The sequence below is a fragment of the Pararge aegeria genome, chromosome 7, assembly GCF_905163445.1.
Source record: "Pararge aegeria chromosome 7, ilParAegt1.1, whole genome shotgun sequence".
NCBI lineage: Eukaryota > Metazoa > Arthropoda > Insecta > Lepidoptera > Nymphalidae > Pararge > Pararge aegeria.
In genome coordinates this window covers 6,383,233-6,399,433 of record NC_053186.1, presented here as the reverse complement: position 1 = coordinate 6,399,433, position 16,201 = coordinate 6,383,233, and the positions used below count along the sequence as shown (strand labels likewise).

The window sequence follows — 16,201 nt, the reverse complement described above, 5'->3', positions numbered from 1 at the left end:
TGTAACTACATTTACAACTGTCAGGCATCGGAATAATCTGCTGAATGGCGTAATTATATCTTTAGGGACACGTGGAAAACTGCTGAGGGCCCCATCCCATCGGATGGAGTCCTCATCACTTTGCACGACAAAGTAAAAAAGGTCAACATAAATTCTAGTTTTTAGTATTATAGTAGAGTCTTTACAGTAGATACTAAGCTAAAGCTAGGCGGGTCATTGCCCCGGGGCTCCTAAGCTTAAGGGGCCAACCTCTATGAGCAACGTTCAGAAAAGTTATTTTATTTAATATACAATAAATATCAAATTTTAAACCGAACTTTGGGTTAAAAGTCAAAATTTCTTATCGGGTATTAATTTTAAGTATGTAGCTTTGCGCCGTTATAAGACGGTATTTCATTATCTTCATCAGCAATCAGTAGGTACCTTTACTGGGCACATGTCAAACCAGCCATCTGAGGATCGGAAGTGGACACAGCCTATTTTCCTAAATCCAGGTTAGTAGAACACCTAACTTGATGAAATTTTAAAACTTCATATAACCTTCCTGGTATAATACCTATATCTTTGTGCTAAATTTGGTGACGATATGTTCAGCCGTTTAGTTTTTAATAAATGGAAGTATGGATATATCCACAAGAATTGCTCGTTTATTAAAATATCTCCAGATACTTATGATAAATCTTGGCGCGTGCCGCTCCCATGCGTACCGTGCCGTGCTCACCAACCCGTGTAGAAAACAAAAGCAGCGGAAATATTACTCCAGTCGCCGACAAGAAAGACCGCGAGACAGTTTTCTAACTCAAACCGGCTAAAAACGTACTAAAAACCACCACAGAACCGTTAAAATACTCTAAAAACTATTTAGAACATCTATCAAATTGAATTTGATAGCTTACAAAATTCAATAAACAAGTTGAGCTACCGTGCGCATGTTCTTCGCGCTAAAATGTAAAAAAACCGACTTTATATTTTTTATCTACTAAAAAAAATCTAACAATAAATAAAAGAACAGTGGGATAAACAAAATTAATAAAAATAATCTAAATAAAGAAATACCCTTTCTATTTTAAATAGAAATTCTTAATACAATATATTTACAGGATTATAAAAATGCCTATTATTAACAAGAATAAAATACATTATTACATTAAAGAATAAATCGTGATTTGCAAATGAAGATCGTGCTTTGACTCTATAAATCTGAATTGGTTTTTTTTTCTCAAAAGAACATGGACGGCAAAAGAGTAGCTCTGTACTGTCTGTTTGCTTTCTACACACGGTATGCGGCCTGCGATGATTACCTTAGGATGGTAAGTTAGAATCAATTATATTAATCATGATGAGATAAAACAGATAACAGTAAAAACCACGCCATATGGTGCTAGTTCTCCTTACTTAAGTACATTACTTTCCTATCATTAAGAATTGTTTCATCTTTAGATATTACTTAGTATTAAAAAACAAGGCTAGATTGAAAGAGAATAAGTCGATGGAGAGTTAGAGTTCATATTTGTGATGATAAATTTTTGTTCTACAATTTATTCTTGAAAGCAACACTTTTAGACAAATACCTGTACAAAGTTGCCATAAAAATTTACATTGAAAACTTTCAGCTATGTCATCATATCGACGCATTGGGTACTAGCCAAATACAGGGCAAGGGTCTTAACCCCTGACCCTGCCGTAGTCCATCACGCTGACACAGTGCGGATTTGTGCGACTCCACATACCTTTGAGAACATTATATTGAACTTCCGTCAAAGGCAGTGATATTTTTAATTACTTAAAACGCTCATAACTAAGAATTTTAGGGGTGTGTGCCGGGATTCGAACTCGACTCCCCGAAAGTGAAGTCGATCTCCTACCCACTTACCTGCTGTCACAGCTTCAGCTATGTGTTCAATTGTAAATGTTAATACATTTAATATCAAATTTGACCACGGATTAATAAGGAAAATTACTACAATATCAAAGGCACCGGAGAGTTGTATCTCCATTTTATACTGTGGTATCTTCATTACTCGAGTCATTAAATAAAGGATAATCAATCAATAATCAAGACATGAGGTTAAATGTAAACCCCCCAATGTTTTGATTGTCATCACGTACGTTTTTACGCAAACTTCGTAAATTTTTCCCATAAAAGTATTTTTCCCAGGGAAAAGTTGCAGCACTAATCCTTTTCATCTATACCACCTTCCCTCTTTCCACACCCTTCGCATTTCTAACTGTTCTCGTATAGCTCTAAATCTACACGGATGGCAGGAGCAGGAGACACTTTTTCCAAGGGGAAAAGACAAAATGTCTTCCAACACACACTTCCACAGTGTTATCAACTCTCCAACCATGTGCAAACGGGTGGAAGTAATATCCAAATAATATACCTGTGCCTTATATAAAACGGGCGTAAACTTTTCCCTGTTGCCGCATTTTGGCAGGTGGACAAGTAAACTTTATCCATTGTCAGTGGATATAACCGGGGGATAAATTTGTATCTCATACCTATGCAAGCCTTGCTACCGTTGGCTGAAAACTTAAGAAGCTAAAGTGATTAAGCCCTAATTGACCCGGATTCTTGGCGGAAAATTTGTCAACCCGGTCACTACACCGTGAAGGTTGCACTTAATACACAAAAGACTTTACCCGTTTACTGTGAGTAACACCATGACGGCGGTTTTGGGTTGTAGTTCTACTGGTACACATCCTAGAAATGAATTCACCAAGAATTTATAAGGTACTAACTAGCTGTCCCCACTCCCCGCGAACTTCGTACCGCGGACAATTTTTTTTTTCTTTATGAATTTTATATTTTAATACTTATTATCCTATTCCGGTCTAAGAGGAATCCAAAAAATCAAATATCATAAAAATTGGTCCAGCCGTTCTTGAGTTATAAATGGTGTAACTAACACAACTTTCTTTTATATATATAGATTTGATTTCTCTGTTAAAAAATATCTTGGGCCTGGTAGCCTGGAGTTAGAAAATTGGCGATAATGTTAAACACCTGGCCTCGGAGAGCACGTTAAAATGACGATTGCGGTTATTTACTATTAATAATACTACTTATGTTAAGAATCGTTAAAGCCAGCGATCTACATACAATGTAGCAGCGTTGTTGATCTATGCTCTATATCCCTTTCTTTATGGAACATGAACTGCATACATGAGCTCAGCAGTGGGGTGTTAATTTCCTTAGGATAATGATGATCAAGTTAACATCAAAAACCACAAATGAGACAGTAAGTATATATTTGCGTCCTATCCATGGATTTAAATGAAAACATAATATGTGCGAATGAACCAAAAAATACACAACACCATCTCTTAGAATACTCCTGAACTAACACGGACAACAATTGTACTAAGTACTTTATATTTTTATCATTGAATAATATAGCACTATCTTGTTTGGAGAAAATCATTAGGTACCTACAGGTGAGGGATCAATATTTGATTATATTATTTAGTTTACCCACACTGTGAGATCGGAATCACTAGGTCATTTACAGCCCCCCGATGCTCTTTTTAAGTATTGGCATATTGGCACAAATAATTCGTTTGTTTATCGCGAAGTGAATAAATATATTACGACAATACACACATCACCATCTATCCCCAATGTAAGCGTAGCTGGTTTTATGTTTACTAGGATAACTGATGAGTTATATAAATACATAAATACTTATAACATAACAAACACCCAGACAATGAAAAACGTTAATGTTCTTCACACAAACGTTTTCCAGTTTTGGGAATCAAACCCCCAGCCTTGGACTCAGTAAGCAGGGCGAATCACCGATCGGCCGTAATTATAATAATCCTAGGTTATAAGCCGACACTCTTGACGAAACTTCACACCAAAGTTTTAATTTATAACGGCTATTAAAATATACTTAGCCTTAGTGAAAGCGGTTTTGTATTGTCTTGTCTGTCAGTCTGTGTAACGCAAATACGTAACTCGATAGGTACCCGCTTGGAACAATACGGTGCGACCCAGTGCTCCAAAACTGAACTAAACATGTAGTAACTGGACATCCTGTAGAATTAAAATTCATTTATAACTTTAGCAGAATGGACTCAACCCTAAAAACGGCCAAGTGAGTGTTGGTGCCTATAAAAACGGCAAAACATTTTGTTATGTTTCTTAGTATTTGTTCTATTTGCGGCCAAGAATAAACTAAATAGACTAATTAGATTAATTTAAATATTCTATTATATATATTTTTTTATGAAGTATGTATATTTTATTCAATTTATTATTATTATTTACTTATTTTTGTAATTTATATTTATTATTTAAGTATTACTTTGTGTACACCCTAATCCTTCTTCTTAACTTTATGTACTCAATTTCTTTATTTTAATTATGTAAATAGATTTTTTAAATGCTTGTTTTTTTTTGTTTAGTGAACAATAAAGTGTATTTAATTTAATTTCATTCATTCATTAAACACTTTCTGGTAATCAAATCACGTATGTGGCATTATTAGTATTATTTCTACAAGTAAATCAAAAAAGTATCTTTGGTGGTAGGTCTATATATATTTTTATATATTGAGGGAACGCCGGTCATTGCCAGACGGGTGATCAGTCCTCTGTAAGGTACATTCCACCCTATTCCCCAGGTGATACTGGTAATCAAATCACGTATGAGGCATTATTAGTATTATTTCTACAAGTAAATCAAAAAAGTATCTTTGGTAGTAGTTCTATATATATTTATATATTGAGGGGACGCCGGTCATTGCCAGACGGGTGATCAGTCCTCTGTAAGGTACATTCCACCCTATTCCCCAGGTGAGTAAATTTAGACCTATCTGCTATTTTTTGTTATATTTCAAGTAAGCTAATCCATATGCAGTTTGATATGTCAAGTCTGTCGATTTTGTAGTGACTCTACCGCAAATTTTGAAGACAAACTCTTCCAAACCAGGAAACTCAGCAGTTGTTTCTGCCCCACATTCACTTCTTATGATTTAACATGGTGCTGCTACCAAGCTACCTTGTCATTAAGAAATTCATCAATTGTATAGTGACCTGTAACGCTGTAACAAGTGTTTTAAGAACTATCATGTAAACATGTAAAATAAACCTATAACTCCACCTCACAAATTATTTCTGTACCTTTCGCAAACGATATCCAATCACTTATTTTTATTCACTTTTTGTTTATAAAAACTAATCTTTTGTTTTAAAAATACTGTATTATTTATTATTATAGATCGGTATATAAGTGAGCTACTTTAGGTAGAGACCTGTAACTGTTTTTATAAAATTTTCAAGAAGGGATTGGCTGGATCTATCTTTATATATTGATCGTAGAGTTCTAAATAGTTTCGATATAAGCTTTTTTCCCCGAAATAAATAAACGTCTCATAAGTCGTGTGTATCATTTTACGATCTAAGACAATAATTTCAAAATTACAATACTTAGTTAAGTAACCTTGGTTCCACGTTATGCACATGTCATACCTAACTTAATCTTGTAAACTCATCCGGTCCTTAAGATGATATCATGACAGATTTCAAGGTTCTAGATCTAAGGGTCAGCGCACATGAAGGACGGCAGAGTGATCGGCCCCAAGGGTCCAAAGGAGGTTTCAATAAATTTACGTTGGGCTTATGTATTTAAAGATAAAATGCTCTGCCATACAGGCGTGTGCCCATAGGTATCCCAGATGCAGTGCAAAGTAAGTTTTACGTTGTGACCTACATCCTCTGTAATCCGTTCTTATCATATTTTCAGGGTGTAAATACAAATGCCGCGGAAGCCACGCAGTTCCTCAGAGAATATGATCGAGAAGCTTCTGGAATGTGTTATAGGCGAGTTCTTGTCCATTTACTTTTGTTTATTCCCTTATACCTAACTCCGAAGTTAAGCCAAATAAGTTTATCATAACTAATAGACTAGGCTATCACCAAAAATAAAAAGACAATTAAGTTTATTCTGAGTAATAAGTGTTGCTTAAAATTTTGAATGTTTGATACTCAATCACAACTTATCGAATCTGGGTGAAAATAACAGTGTCAGATTATAGTCTGAAGTAGCGCATAGGCTACTTTTAATTCCCGAAACATGTAGGATTCCCGTGGAATGGATGTGTTTTTGTTGGTAACTTCAAGACATACAAATTTGGCTTCATGTAATAAGTATGTCTTCTCAAGTGTTATTACAGTCGAAATAATTATGCCTGTCTTCAAACCTCCTTGACGATCGCCTGTTTTTTTGTATGTAGAATTAAATAAATTTTAACCTATTACAGGGTAACCATGTCCCAATGGAAGTTTGTGACGAATATCACAGAACACAATCGGCGCAGAATGCTGGAGGAACTGGCCCTGAGCTCGAAATTTGAGAAACTGTCCTGGAGGAAGGCAGCCGTTTATGATGCGTCACGGCTGTCAGACCCTCAGGGAAGGAAGCAGTTGACCAGAATAGTGCAAGCAAGCCGTGCTTCGTTATCCGATGAAAAGTTTTCTGAGGTTTGTCTTCCTATGGCCGTCATCATCAGCATCACATGGGTCGTGCATTGATCTCTTGTTATCATTTCTTATTTTTTCTGTACTTTTGCCATGCTTGCTTCTCTCTTTTGTGTGATGTGCAATAAAAGTTATGTCGACCACTGCAGCGCTAGTGGTGAGCACAATAAGACAACAGTCTTATTAGATCCTAGGTTCGATCGAATCTGGGAATTTATTATTTTTGAATTTTCTCTGATCTGGTGGAGAGCATGCTTCAGCCGTGGTTAGTTACTACACTGCCAAAGACGTATGCCAAAGCGATTAGGACAATGGGTTTTTCTATTTTTACTCATTGTGTGTAGCTGATTCACCCTAATAATTTTAACAGCGTAACGTGGGCTTGTTGGCGTGCCTTGGAATCTCGCTCTTCGAGGAAAAGTTTGAACCCTAGGGCTCAAAGAAGGGAAGGTCCGCCTGAGGGCGCCTCGTGTTCGGCCGAACTTCGGCTCAGGGTTCGGAGTGACAGGGTTTCAGACGGTGATTAGTCCGCAGCCGCACCTACGAAGTCGTACCTACGAAGCCGTGGTGTAGTGGTGCCAACATCCGGATGACGTCAGAAGTCGGGGACCTCACAGTGTCTTCGCCGGTGTGACAAGACACTGTGCAGAAGTTTATTGTGTGTCCTATGCAGAAGTTTAATGCTCCCTGCATTGTCAGTAGTAATTTGATCGTCAAGGTCGTGAAGGATATATTTAGGCCGCCTTATGTTGAGAGTGGCGCTATTTTTGGGTCTCCACCAATCTCTAGATCTTTTAAACAGGTTGAATGAACTTTGCTTTGTACAATGATAATATTACATCTTCTCTATTTCAGATCCAGCAAATTATAACTGAGATGAAAGAAGTCTACAACGCTGCAAAAATATGTCCATTCGGCCAAAAACCTTACGATCCTCACGTACCGCGTTTACCTGCACAGGTAACAGAGGCGCAGGAAACCAAAGCTTACCAATCTTATCAATTAAACAATCAGCCGTTCCAGCACTACCAACCTCATCAGGACAATTCTGATTATCCTAATTATTGTGATATGCAATTGGATCCAGAGATTTCGAGGATTTTAGCACATTCGAGGATTGAAAAGGAGTTGCTGTACGTATGGAAGAGTTTCAGGGATAAAACTGGTCCCAAACTAAAGAATAAGTTCATGAGATATGTGCAACTAGCTAATGAAGCTGCTGTTAATACTGGTAAGATTGATTTTGCATATTACATTGTATTTTTCATCTGTCATTTTTAGAGATTTCTGTTCAGATATTTGCAGTAGATTTCAGTTAGGTTGTTGGCGCTGCGCTGTACAGCTCAATGCCTTTTGCTATGTAGTTCATTTGTTTATTTATTTTTTAACTTTCCAGGAAAAAAACAGTACATTTACACATAAGAGTATTGTCGTTTTGTTATCACATAAACCAATGAAGTTTCTTCATAAAAATTAAGCTTATTTTGCTGTACTCCGCGAAAAGCAGGAGAATCTGTAATTTATAATTTCTTCAAACCTTATACTCCACACCAAATAGATTTTCGGCAATGTACACTCTACGCATGTTTCGCTCCAAAACCGGAGCATCCTCAGGAGATGTTGACTTTATAATGAATAATTGTTAAGTTGACTTAACATTTATTCTAAATACACCATACAGATTCTCCTGCTTTTCGCGGAGTAAGCTTAATTTTCATGATATATCATGGAATTCCGCAAAGTAACGCCTGCTTCTATTCATTGAAGTTTCTACAACTTAGGTTACTTAGGTTTCTAACTTTTTGAGGGAAATAAAAAAAAATCTACTTGTTTAATCTTTAGGTTATAGAGATGCAGGTGACCAAATGCGGGCAGCTTATGAAGATCAATCTTTCAGAGCAAGCGTGGAAGAGATTTACAACCAGGTGGCGCCACTTTACAAACAGCTCTTCACTTACGTCCGCCGGAAACTGGTTCTTCGGTACGGTGAAGCCAGCGTGAGGTCTGATGGTCCAATACCCGCGCATTTACTGGGTGAGTTTTCCGTATGACTGTCAGCGGGTTATATCTTATGAACCGTAACAGGTAGATATTTGAATTTTTCACAGACTGTATTTTTCCTAATAAATCAATTAATAAACGAACTATAAAAAAATTATAGGTTACAAAAAGTACAAGAATCGTGTTTTTGTGCTTTTGTACAATCTTGCTAACTTTACTAAGTACCTATAGTCTGAATAAATCTTTCAGACTTCTCGAACTTCGTGCGTCTCGATGCGCAGAATGGAATGGTTTAAACATTTAATAAATAATTGAATAATTTTGACGACCTCCCTGGAGCAACGGTGAGCGCTGTGAATTTAAGTAGGACGTCCCGGATTGGATCCCGGCGGAGGCAATCTGGGAATTTATTATTTTTAAATTTTCTCTCGTCTTCTCACCGTCCTTTCAACAAACTTTATGCCGAAAGTCATGTTGATTCCCTTTTTATGTAAGACGTGAAGGAAAGACAAATAATCAAATAGACAAACTTTCCTATTGATAACATAAGTAAGGATAAGGATTGAGGATTTAACTTATGATTTCCAGGAAACATGTGGGCACAAAACTGGAAATCAATAATGGATTTAGTGATGCCGTTTCCTCAGTCGCCGAACTTGGATGCCACTTCTGAGATGCTGCGTCAAGGGCTCACACCACTGAGGTATCCTACACCAATATAATTATAACATTATATATAACCCATATATATACCATTATATAATTATACCATTATATATAACCCCACTTACGGATCAGAGACATGGTCGCTAACTATGGGCCTCATAAGAAGGCTCAGAGTCACTCAGCGGGCGATGGAGAGAGCTATGTTAGGAGTGTCTCTACGTGATCTAATCAGAAATGAGGAGATCCGTAGAAGAACTAGAGTTACCGACATAACTCAGCGAGTTGCGAAGCTGAAGTGGCAATGGGCGGGGCACATAGCTCGGAGAACCGATGGACGTTGGGGTCTTAAGGTGCTGGAATGGCGACCCCGCACCCGTAAACGCAGCGTAGGTCGGCCCCAAACGAGGTGGACAGATGACATCAGGCGAGTAGCTGGGAGCCGTTGGAGGCAAGCGGCCCAGGACCGTGCATTGTGGAACTCCCTACAAAAGACCTATGTCCAGCAGTGGACGTCAATTGGTTGAGATAATGATGATGATGATATAACCCATTACCGGTCCACTACAGAGCACCGGTCGCTCCTCACAATTAGAAGGGTTTAGGCCTTACTCCACTACACTAGCCAAAAAACTATTCTACTTTATAAATATATTATAAAACAATTTGAAACAATGATGCAATTTTATAAATTTTATGAGAATGGATATTTAATAAACAAATTATAAAGGTGGAGCACCATTAAAGTTTGAAAATAAAATTTTGGGGATGTATAAAATAAAAAGGGTTCGTTGTTACTTTTGTTAAATTTTATTTTATTACTGGCTTAACTAAAATTTAAAAGAACTGAAAAAGTTCGCAGTTGGTTTTTAAGCCGTGTTTCATTCTCAAACGTTATTTAGTTGAATCCCGTCATAGCACGTTTTTATCCCGAAAATGCTTACTGATATTATAAATACTGTTGCGTTTTAATGAAGTTTGATTGGACTCCAGAATGTTCCAAATGGCTGAGGAGTTCTACGTATCTATGGGCCTGAAACCGGTGCCTCCAGAGTTCTGGCGAGGCTCCATGCTGGCACGGCCTGCACAGCGCAGCGTCCAGTGCACTGCCAGCGCGTGGGACTTCTGCAATAGAATAGACTACAGGTGAGTCCTTCTTCTACCTTCTAGAATGGTTTCATTTGATTACTAACGGTCTAAAGCTACAACGTCCAAGTACAACTTCGGTTTAAATACTTATAATCTCAAACAGAAGACAATATTGTGTCACTTAAATCGAGATAATAATAAAAAAAATATGCGGGTCTTTGGGGACTGTCGTTAGAACTGAAAAAGTCTATATACTACATACACACCGGTAACATCTAGCCACATGTTCCTATTCCAAATTCCTAGCATATAACAGTATTTATTTTCTTTCACAGAATAAAACAGTGTACAGAAGTAACGATGCAGGACCTGATCTCTACACACCACGAGATGGCGCATATCCAGTATTATCTGCAGTATGCTGATCAGCCGCAGTTATTCAGAGATGGCGCAAACCCTGGTAAACTAGTTAATTACATTAAACTAGTGATTCCCCGCGTCTTAGTCCAATTGCTAATTTAATTACTATCATCATCATCTTTATCAACCCGTTACCGGCCCACTACAATGCACGGGTCTCCACGCCATAATTAAATTAATGGTTTAGGACAACATCTTGAGGAAACCTGCATGCTTGAGAATTTTCAAAGGCGTGTTATGCCTACCAATACGCACTTGGCCAGATAGTTGGACTACGGCGTTAGCCCATCTCATTCTGACAAGTAACCAGTGACCGGCAATGGGTTGATATTGATGATTATTGTTTTCCGGAAAGAGTAAGGGAACAAAGTTTTTCATTGTTATGAATATCGTAATACCAGATCGGTTAAGTACCTTCCATCCGTCTAGCCTTGTTGATTCATATACTTGTTAATTATTTTCAGCGTTCCATGAGGCCGTAGCGAACGCTGCTACGTTGTCTGTATACAATATACCACATCTCCAAAGAATGGGGCTTTATCAAAACAAGTGAGTTTGATATTGTAACAAGTTTTAGTCTGTCGGGCGGTTGATGTCTGATGATATTTTATACAAATGATCGATGATTTGATTGATGAATTATAAAGTTCAACAAAACATAAAACATTCCTCTTTAAAAAGTCCATTGTATATATTGACAAAGTATCGCTTCTAATATAAGTTTTCGTATTTTCATCAGGTCCCACGACCCGTATGAGGTCAGCATGAACTTCCTGATGTCAATGGCTTTGGAGAAGGTGGCTTATTTGCCTTTCGCGTTCATGGTTGATCAGGTGAGGGCTCTTTCTACAAAATCAGGGTGTATCAGTCCATTTATTCCCCGCTGCTTTACCCAGACTTAATACCCCATAGCGACATGTTATTTCGAGTGGTCTATAAATGAAAGGTACTTTCCAAGGCACGGAGGTGGATACTCACAAACGAATTCTGAAAATCTCTATTTTACAAAATATATTTTCTAGAGTGTGCTCAGAAACTAATTTATATAGTTCTATACAGACCTTGTTGATACGTTAATTATATTCCTTGTCGGGGGATATAATTTTTGTCTTCTACCTGTGCTAGCCATGCAGGTGTAATTGCAATCAAAAGTTAGTCTATTCAAAACAAATGCATTTTAAATTCTATTGAATTTAAAATTCAATAGAATTTAAAATGCAAAACGAAGTGGAGTAAAGTTTTACGTAAGTAATAGACTTATATAAATGTTTATATTCCACATCATTGTGAACTATTTAATTATAATTTAGTTTTTTTTTATATATAATACCAGTGGCGGTGGTCTGTATTCGAAGATGGCGTACAGAACATGAACGCGAGATGGTGGCAGATGAAGTTGAGATTCCAAGTAAGTTTGAAACTCAACTAATAGATAATATTATTAGTTAGCCCACCAATACGCTTTTTATTTTTACTACCTAGAAATTAAATACAAATTAGAGTTTGAAGAACGACATTATATCTACAGAAGCTTTAAACTTTTTGTTTTATACTTCACCCAAGTCAATGATAAATGTAGGTGCATGATAGTTAAGTGGGATCAATCTAAATCCAATAAAGCGCACTACCAAAGACAGCGAATAAATTTGTTTTCATGCTTCCCCATATTGAAGGAACCAAAAGCTAGGGTACGCAGAAAAAAAAAAACTTTAATTTTAAAATATAAATTTGTCGGGTGCCTTTCGACGCCATTTTTTTCGCCAAATTAACCTTCATTTTATTTCAGGGAGTTACTCCTCCAATCGGCAGAACAGAAGATGATTTTGATCCTGGATCAAAATATCACGTCATATCTGACCAGGTAATCCAATTTATTATCCCGGAATGAGGTAAAAAATATCTATAAAAGTAATTGTAAGAGGGTAGAAATTATTCATTAGTTATTTTGCGTTTATTGTTACTTTACAACTCAAGACCGTGGATTTTGAAACTCGGAAATGATGATGATGATATTGATTTATCTTTACATAGTTTAAAACAAAGTCGGTCCCGCTATTTGTAGATACGCTTAGATCTTTTAGATTAGGAAACGGATTTTAATGCAGTGTTCAGCAATAGCTTTCTATTTGAATGGAAATGTTTATATGTCGTGAACATGTAAATAAATAAATTAAATAAATATACTACGACAATACACACATCGCCATCTAGCCCCAAAGTAAGCATAGCTTGTGTTATGGGTACTAAGATAGCTGATGGATATCTTTATGAATATAATACACGTAAATACTTATAATATACTGATAAACACCCAGACACTGAAAACATTCATGTTCATCACACAAACATTTTCCAGTTTTGGGAATCGAACCCACAGCCTTGGATCAGAAAGCAGGGTCGCTTCCCACTGCGCCAGTCGGCCGTCACATGTATATTGTAGTAGATAAAAGCAATGAAAATCAAAGATTTGTATATATCTGATGTCGTATCAAACATATTTTAGAGCGGCTAAACCTTTAGAGATAGATAAAGTGAATTTACAACGAAATTGATTAATATATCACTCCAAACCCCCATCTACAACATCTGCATTTCCGAGTGAATCCGGGGCGAATCGCTACTTATGTGTATAAACGATAGTGTCGCTACTTATGTGAAAAGACACTATTAATAGATATTAATAGTGTCTTTCATTCTCTACGTATATGATGAAGCGGTGATAGCGCAGTGGGTAGGAGCTCGACTTCACTTTTGGGCCGAGTTCGAATCCCAGCACGCACCTCTAACTTTTCCAAGTTATATGCGTTTTAAGTACCCTATTAAAAATAGCATTTGCTTCTACGGTGATTGAAACATCGTGAGGAAACTTTCATGTCTGAGAGATCTACATAATGTTCCCAAAGGTATGTGGAGTCCACCAATCCGCACTGTGCCAGCGTGGTGGACTACGGCCTTAAGTACTTCTCGTTGTGGGAGGAGACACGTGCCCTGTAGTTGGCTGGTAATGATTCGATAAGATGATATGATAACGATGATCATTATTGTCACACCCCAAACTGTCAGATGGGTACCAGCTTTCCTTAAGCCAGCCTTGTATTTTCCAGGAATACATCAAATACTTCCTTGCAACGATCCTCGAGTTCCAGATCTTCGAGCAGATGTGCGCGGTGTCGGGTTACAGCGGCCATCTTCACGAATGCGATGTCTATAGGAGCAGGGATGCTGGGAGACTTTTGAGGTAGGATTATTCTTTGACGGATCAAGCAGATGATAAGTGCATGCAAGGAACACGTCCTGCAACATGCCGCCCTGTGTCCATCAATTTGAAGCAAAGGGCCCTTCAGACCGGAACACAGCATTGCAACAACTTGCTTTGCGGCTGAAAAAGCATGGTAACTGTTTATTGTTTTCTCTGTGAACGGCTTAGGCGGCGCTTCTTGTTAACAAGGTGGAAAACTTTGTTGGCGGCCAAATTCAACAAGTTACGGATAACCCCACAACGTATCATACATATTATATAACTGTTTTTGGATACCAGAGTTTCGGCATAATAATTTACGTTTTCATTCCTCTTCAAGTTAACCCTTGACTGCATTCCCACCTGCTCGTGAGTAATGATGCAGTGTAAGGTAACAGACTAGCAGTGGCGTGCAGCGAGGGTATGCGAGTTATAAATACTTGAGGGTAGGCTTTTTATAACTCTTACAATGCCTATCCTTAAGTTTGTTATAACTCGTACTGGAGATTTTCTTCATTTTATATCATCTGCATACCCTGAGCATACCCTCGCTGCACGCCTGTTAGGAATTATGGGCGGCTGTTAAACATATCCCTTATAGGTTCGCGACATCGTTCCGGAACGCACAATCGCTTAACGGCACGCCTTTTTCCGTAGGGTGGCCACCATCCACGGCCCTAAACCAAAACCTAACATCAGCCCAGGCCGGAGAAAATTCAATTTACAAATTTTAAAATTGGGGGTTGTCAACATTAATACATATTTGTATTATGACTGCAATTTACTTGTTTTGATTCTTTGTTGCACAAACAAAAACAAAATTCAATAAGATATAAGCAACAATAGAGAAACTTTAAGTAGTTTGATGGCCGATTGGCGCAGTGGGCAGCGACCCTGCTTTCCGATTCCCACAGCAGGAAAATGATTGTGTGATGAACATGAATGTTTTTCAGTGTCGGGTGTTTATCTGTGTATTATAAGTATTTATGTATATTATTCATAAAAGTTTTTATCAGCCATCTTAGTACCCATAACACAAGTTACGCTTACTTACTTAATGGAAAATGTACTTTCAGTGAAATAATGCAGCCAGGAGCATCAATGTCCGCATCGGACATTATAAGAAGCATGACACGTGGCAAAACTAATAGGATATCCCCAGAATCTCTTGTTAAGTAAGTATTTACAGATAAAGACAGGCTGCTAAGAACTTCATACATTTCATAGTATAATATGTTGTTTGAACCTCATTTGAAATATTCAGCATCTTAAATTCCACACAGGCTAAGTAAACTATTAATAGGTACTTTAAATACCTGAACGGGCGGTATGGTGATAATATGCTCGACCGTAACAATAGAAAGATTTTCCCCCGAGCCGGTGATCGTGTTCGGGGACCGAGGCCCGACCGACTCTTTGATAGTTTTATATATCGTCAATTTTTGCGAACACTTCTTTAGCGCGATGTAAGATCATTGTGGTGCATTTTGAGACCGCTACATACTCGTACCTTACGGGTATCGCATTAGAGATCGCTTTATGCACTAGTTCTATAATATAGTATTTCAATTGTATATTTTCAATATCCAGATATTTCCGTCCACTGGAACTTTGGTTACGCGTGCAAAACCGGGATGAGCAAGTTATAGGATGGAACTCCAACTTTCAAGACGTGGCGCTGTTTGCCCCACAGAGGGCGTGGGCAACTAACAATCACTTCTCAGTTTTATTGTTACTAGTGTCTTTTATTACTGTACATAGTTTGTAAGATTGTTTTTGTAAGGAATAAATGATATTTTGTTTTTACGTTTATTTCAACGTTTATTTGTACCTACCTACTCAAATTGAATAAAAGACGTTTTACTCAAATAGACCTTAAAACCGGCAGGGTCTTGAGATTTGTTCATATATTATTATTATTATTATTGTTTTTGCCTAATATTGTGAGGTAATATTGTGAAAACTAAAGCTACGAGAGCTCTGAACACCCATAAAAAGCCCACACAACTAACTCCGAGTTTTCTTTTTACTAAAAATAAATTCACAATATCATAATAATTATCATCATGTCACCCAATGGTAATCCACTGGAGGATTTCAGGGATAAGGATTATCAAATATCACGGCCTTTTGCCGCTAGCTCGGAGGTCAATAAACGTTTACCGGTGTTTTAAGGTCGCTATTCGACCTTAAAGTCCAACGCTTCTCCGAGCTATGCCACTCGTCAGGCGATGGAGAGAGCTATCTATGCTCGGCATATCGCAATGTGAAGAATCAGAGTTACCAGCATAGCTTAACGAGTACCAA

The 16,201-nt window shown here is 37.6% G+C and overlaps 1 protein-coding gene across 1 annotated transcript; it reads left to right on the top strand.

Annotated features, from left to right (window-relative positions):
- The first annotated feature begins 1,184 nt into the window (after positions 1-1,184).
- LOC120625209 (angiotensin-converting enzyme-like) lies at positions 1,185-15,662 on the top strand. Its single transcript, XM_039892197.1, has 15 exons — positions 1,185-1,310; positions 5,750-5,826; positions 6,267-6,486; positions 7,339-7,714; positions 8,326-8,517; positions 9,073-9,187; positions 10,141-10,293; positions 10,572-10,696; positions 11,121-11,205; positions 11,396-11,489; positions 11,990-12,064; positions 12,443-12,517; positions 13,761-13,894; positions 14,971-15,069; positions 15,485-15,662. The coding sequence occupies exons 1-15, from the start codon at positions 1,230-1,232 to the stop codon at positions 15,660-15,662; spliced, it is 2,079 nt and encodes a 692-aa protein (XP_039748131.1). The 5' UTR covers positions 1,185-1,229.
- Positions 15,663-16,201: the final 539 nt, after the last annotated feature.

Bases quoted from the DNA above. Each gene is read 5' to 3' on its own strand.
- LOC120625209 (XM_039892197.1), top strand. From the start codon at position 1,230: ATGGACGGCAAAAGAGTAGCTCTGTACTGTCTGTTTGCTTTCTACACA. The intron at 11,206-11,395 runs GTGAGTTTGATA...TATTTTCATCAG, and splicing joins ATGGGGCTTTATCAAAACAA to GTCCCACGACCCGTATGAGG. The intron at 12,065-12,442 runs GTAAGTTTGAAA...ATTTTATTTCAG, and splicing joins AGATGAAGTTGAGATTCCAA to GGAGTTACTCCTCCAATCGG.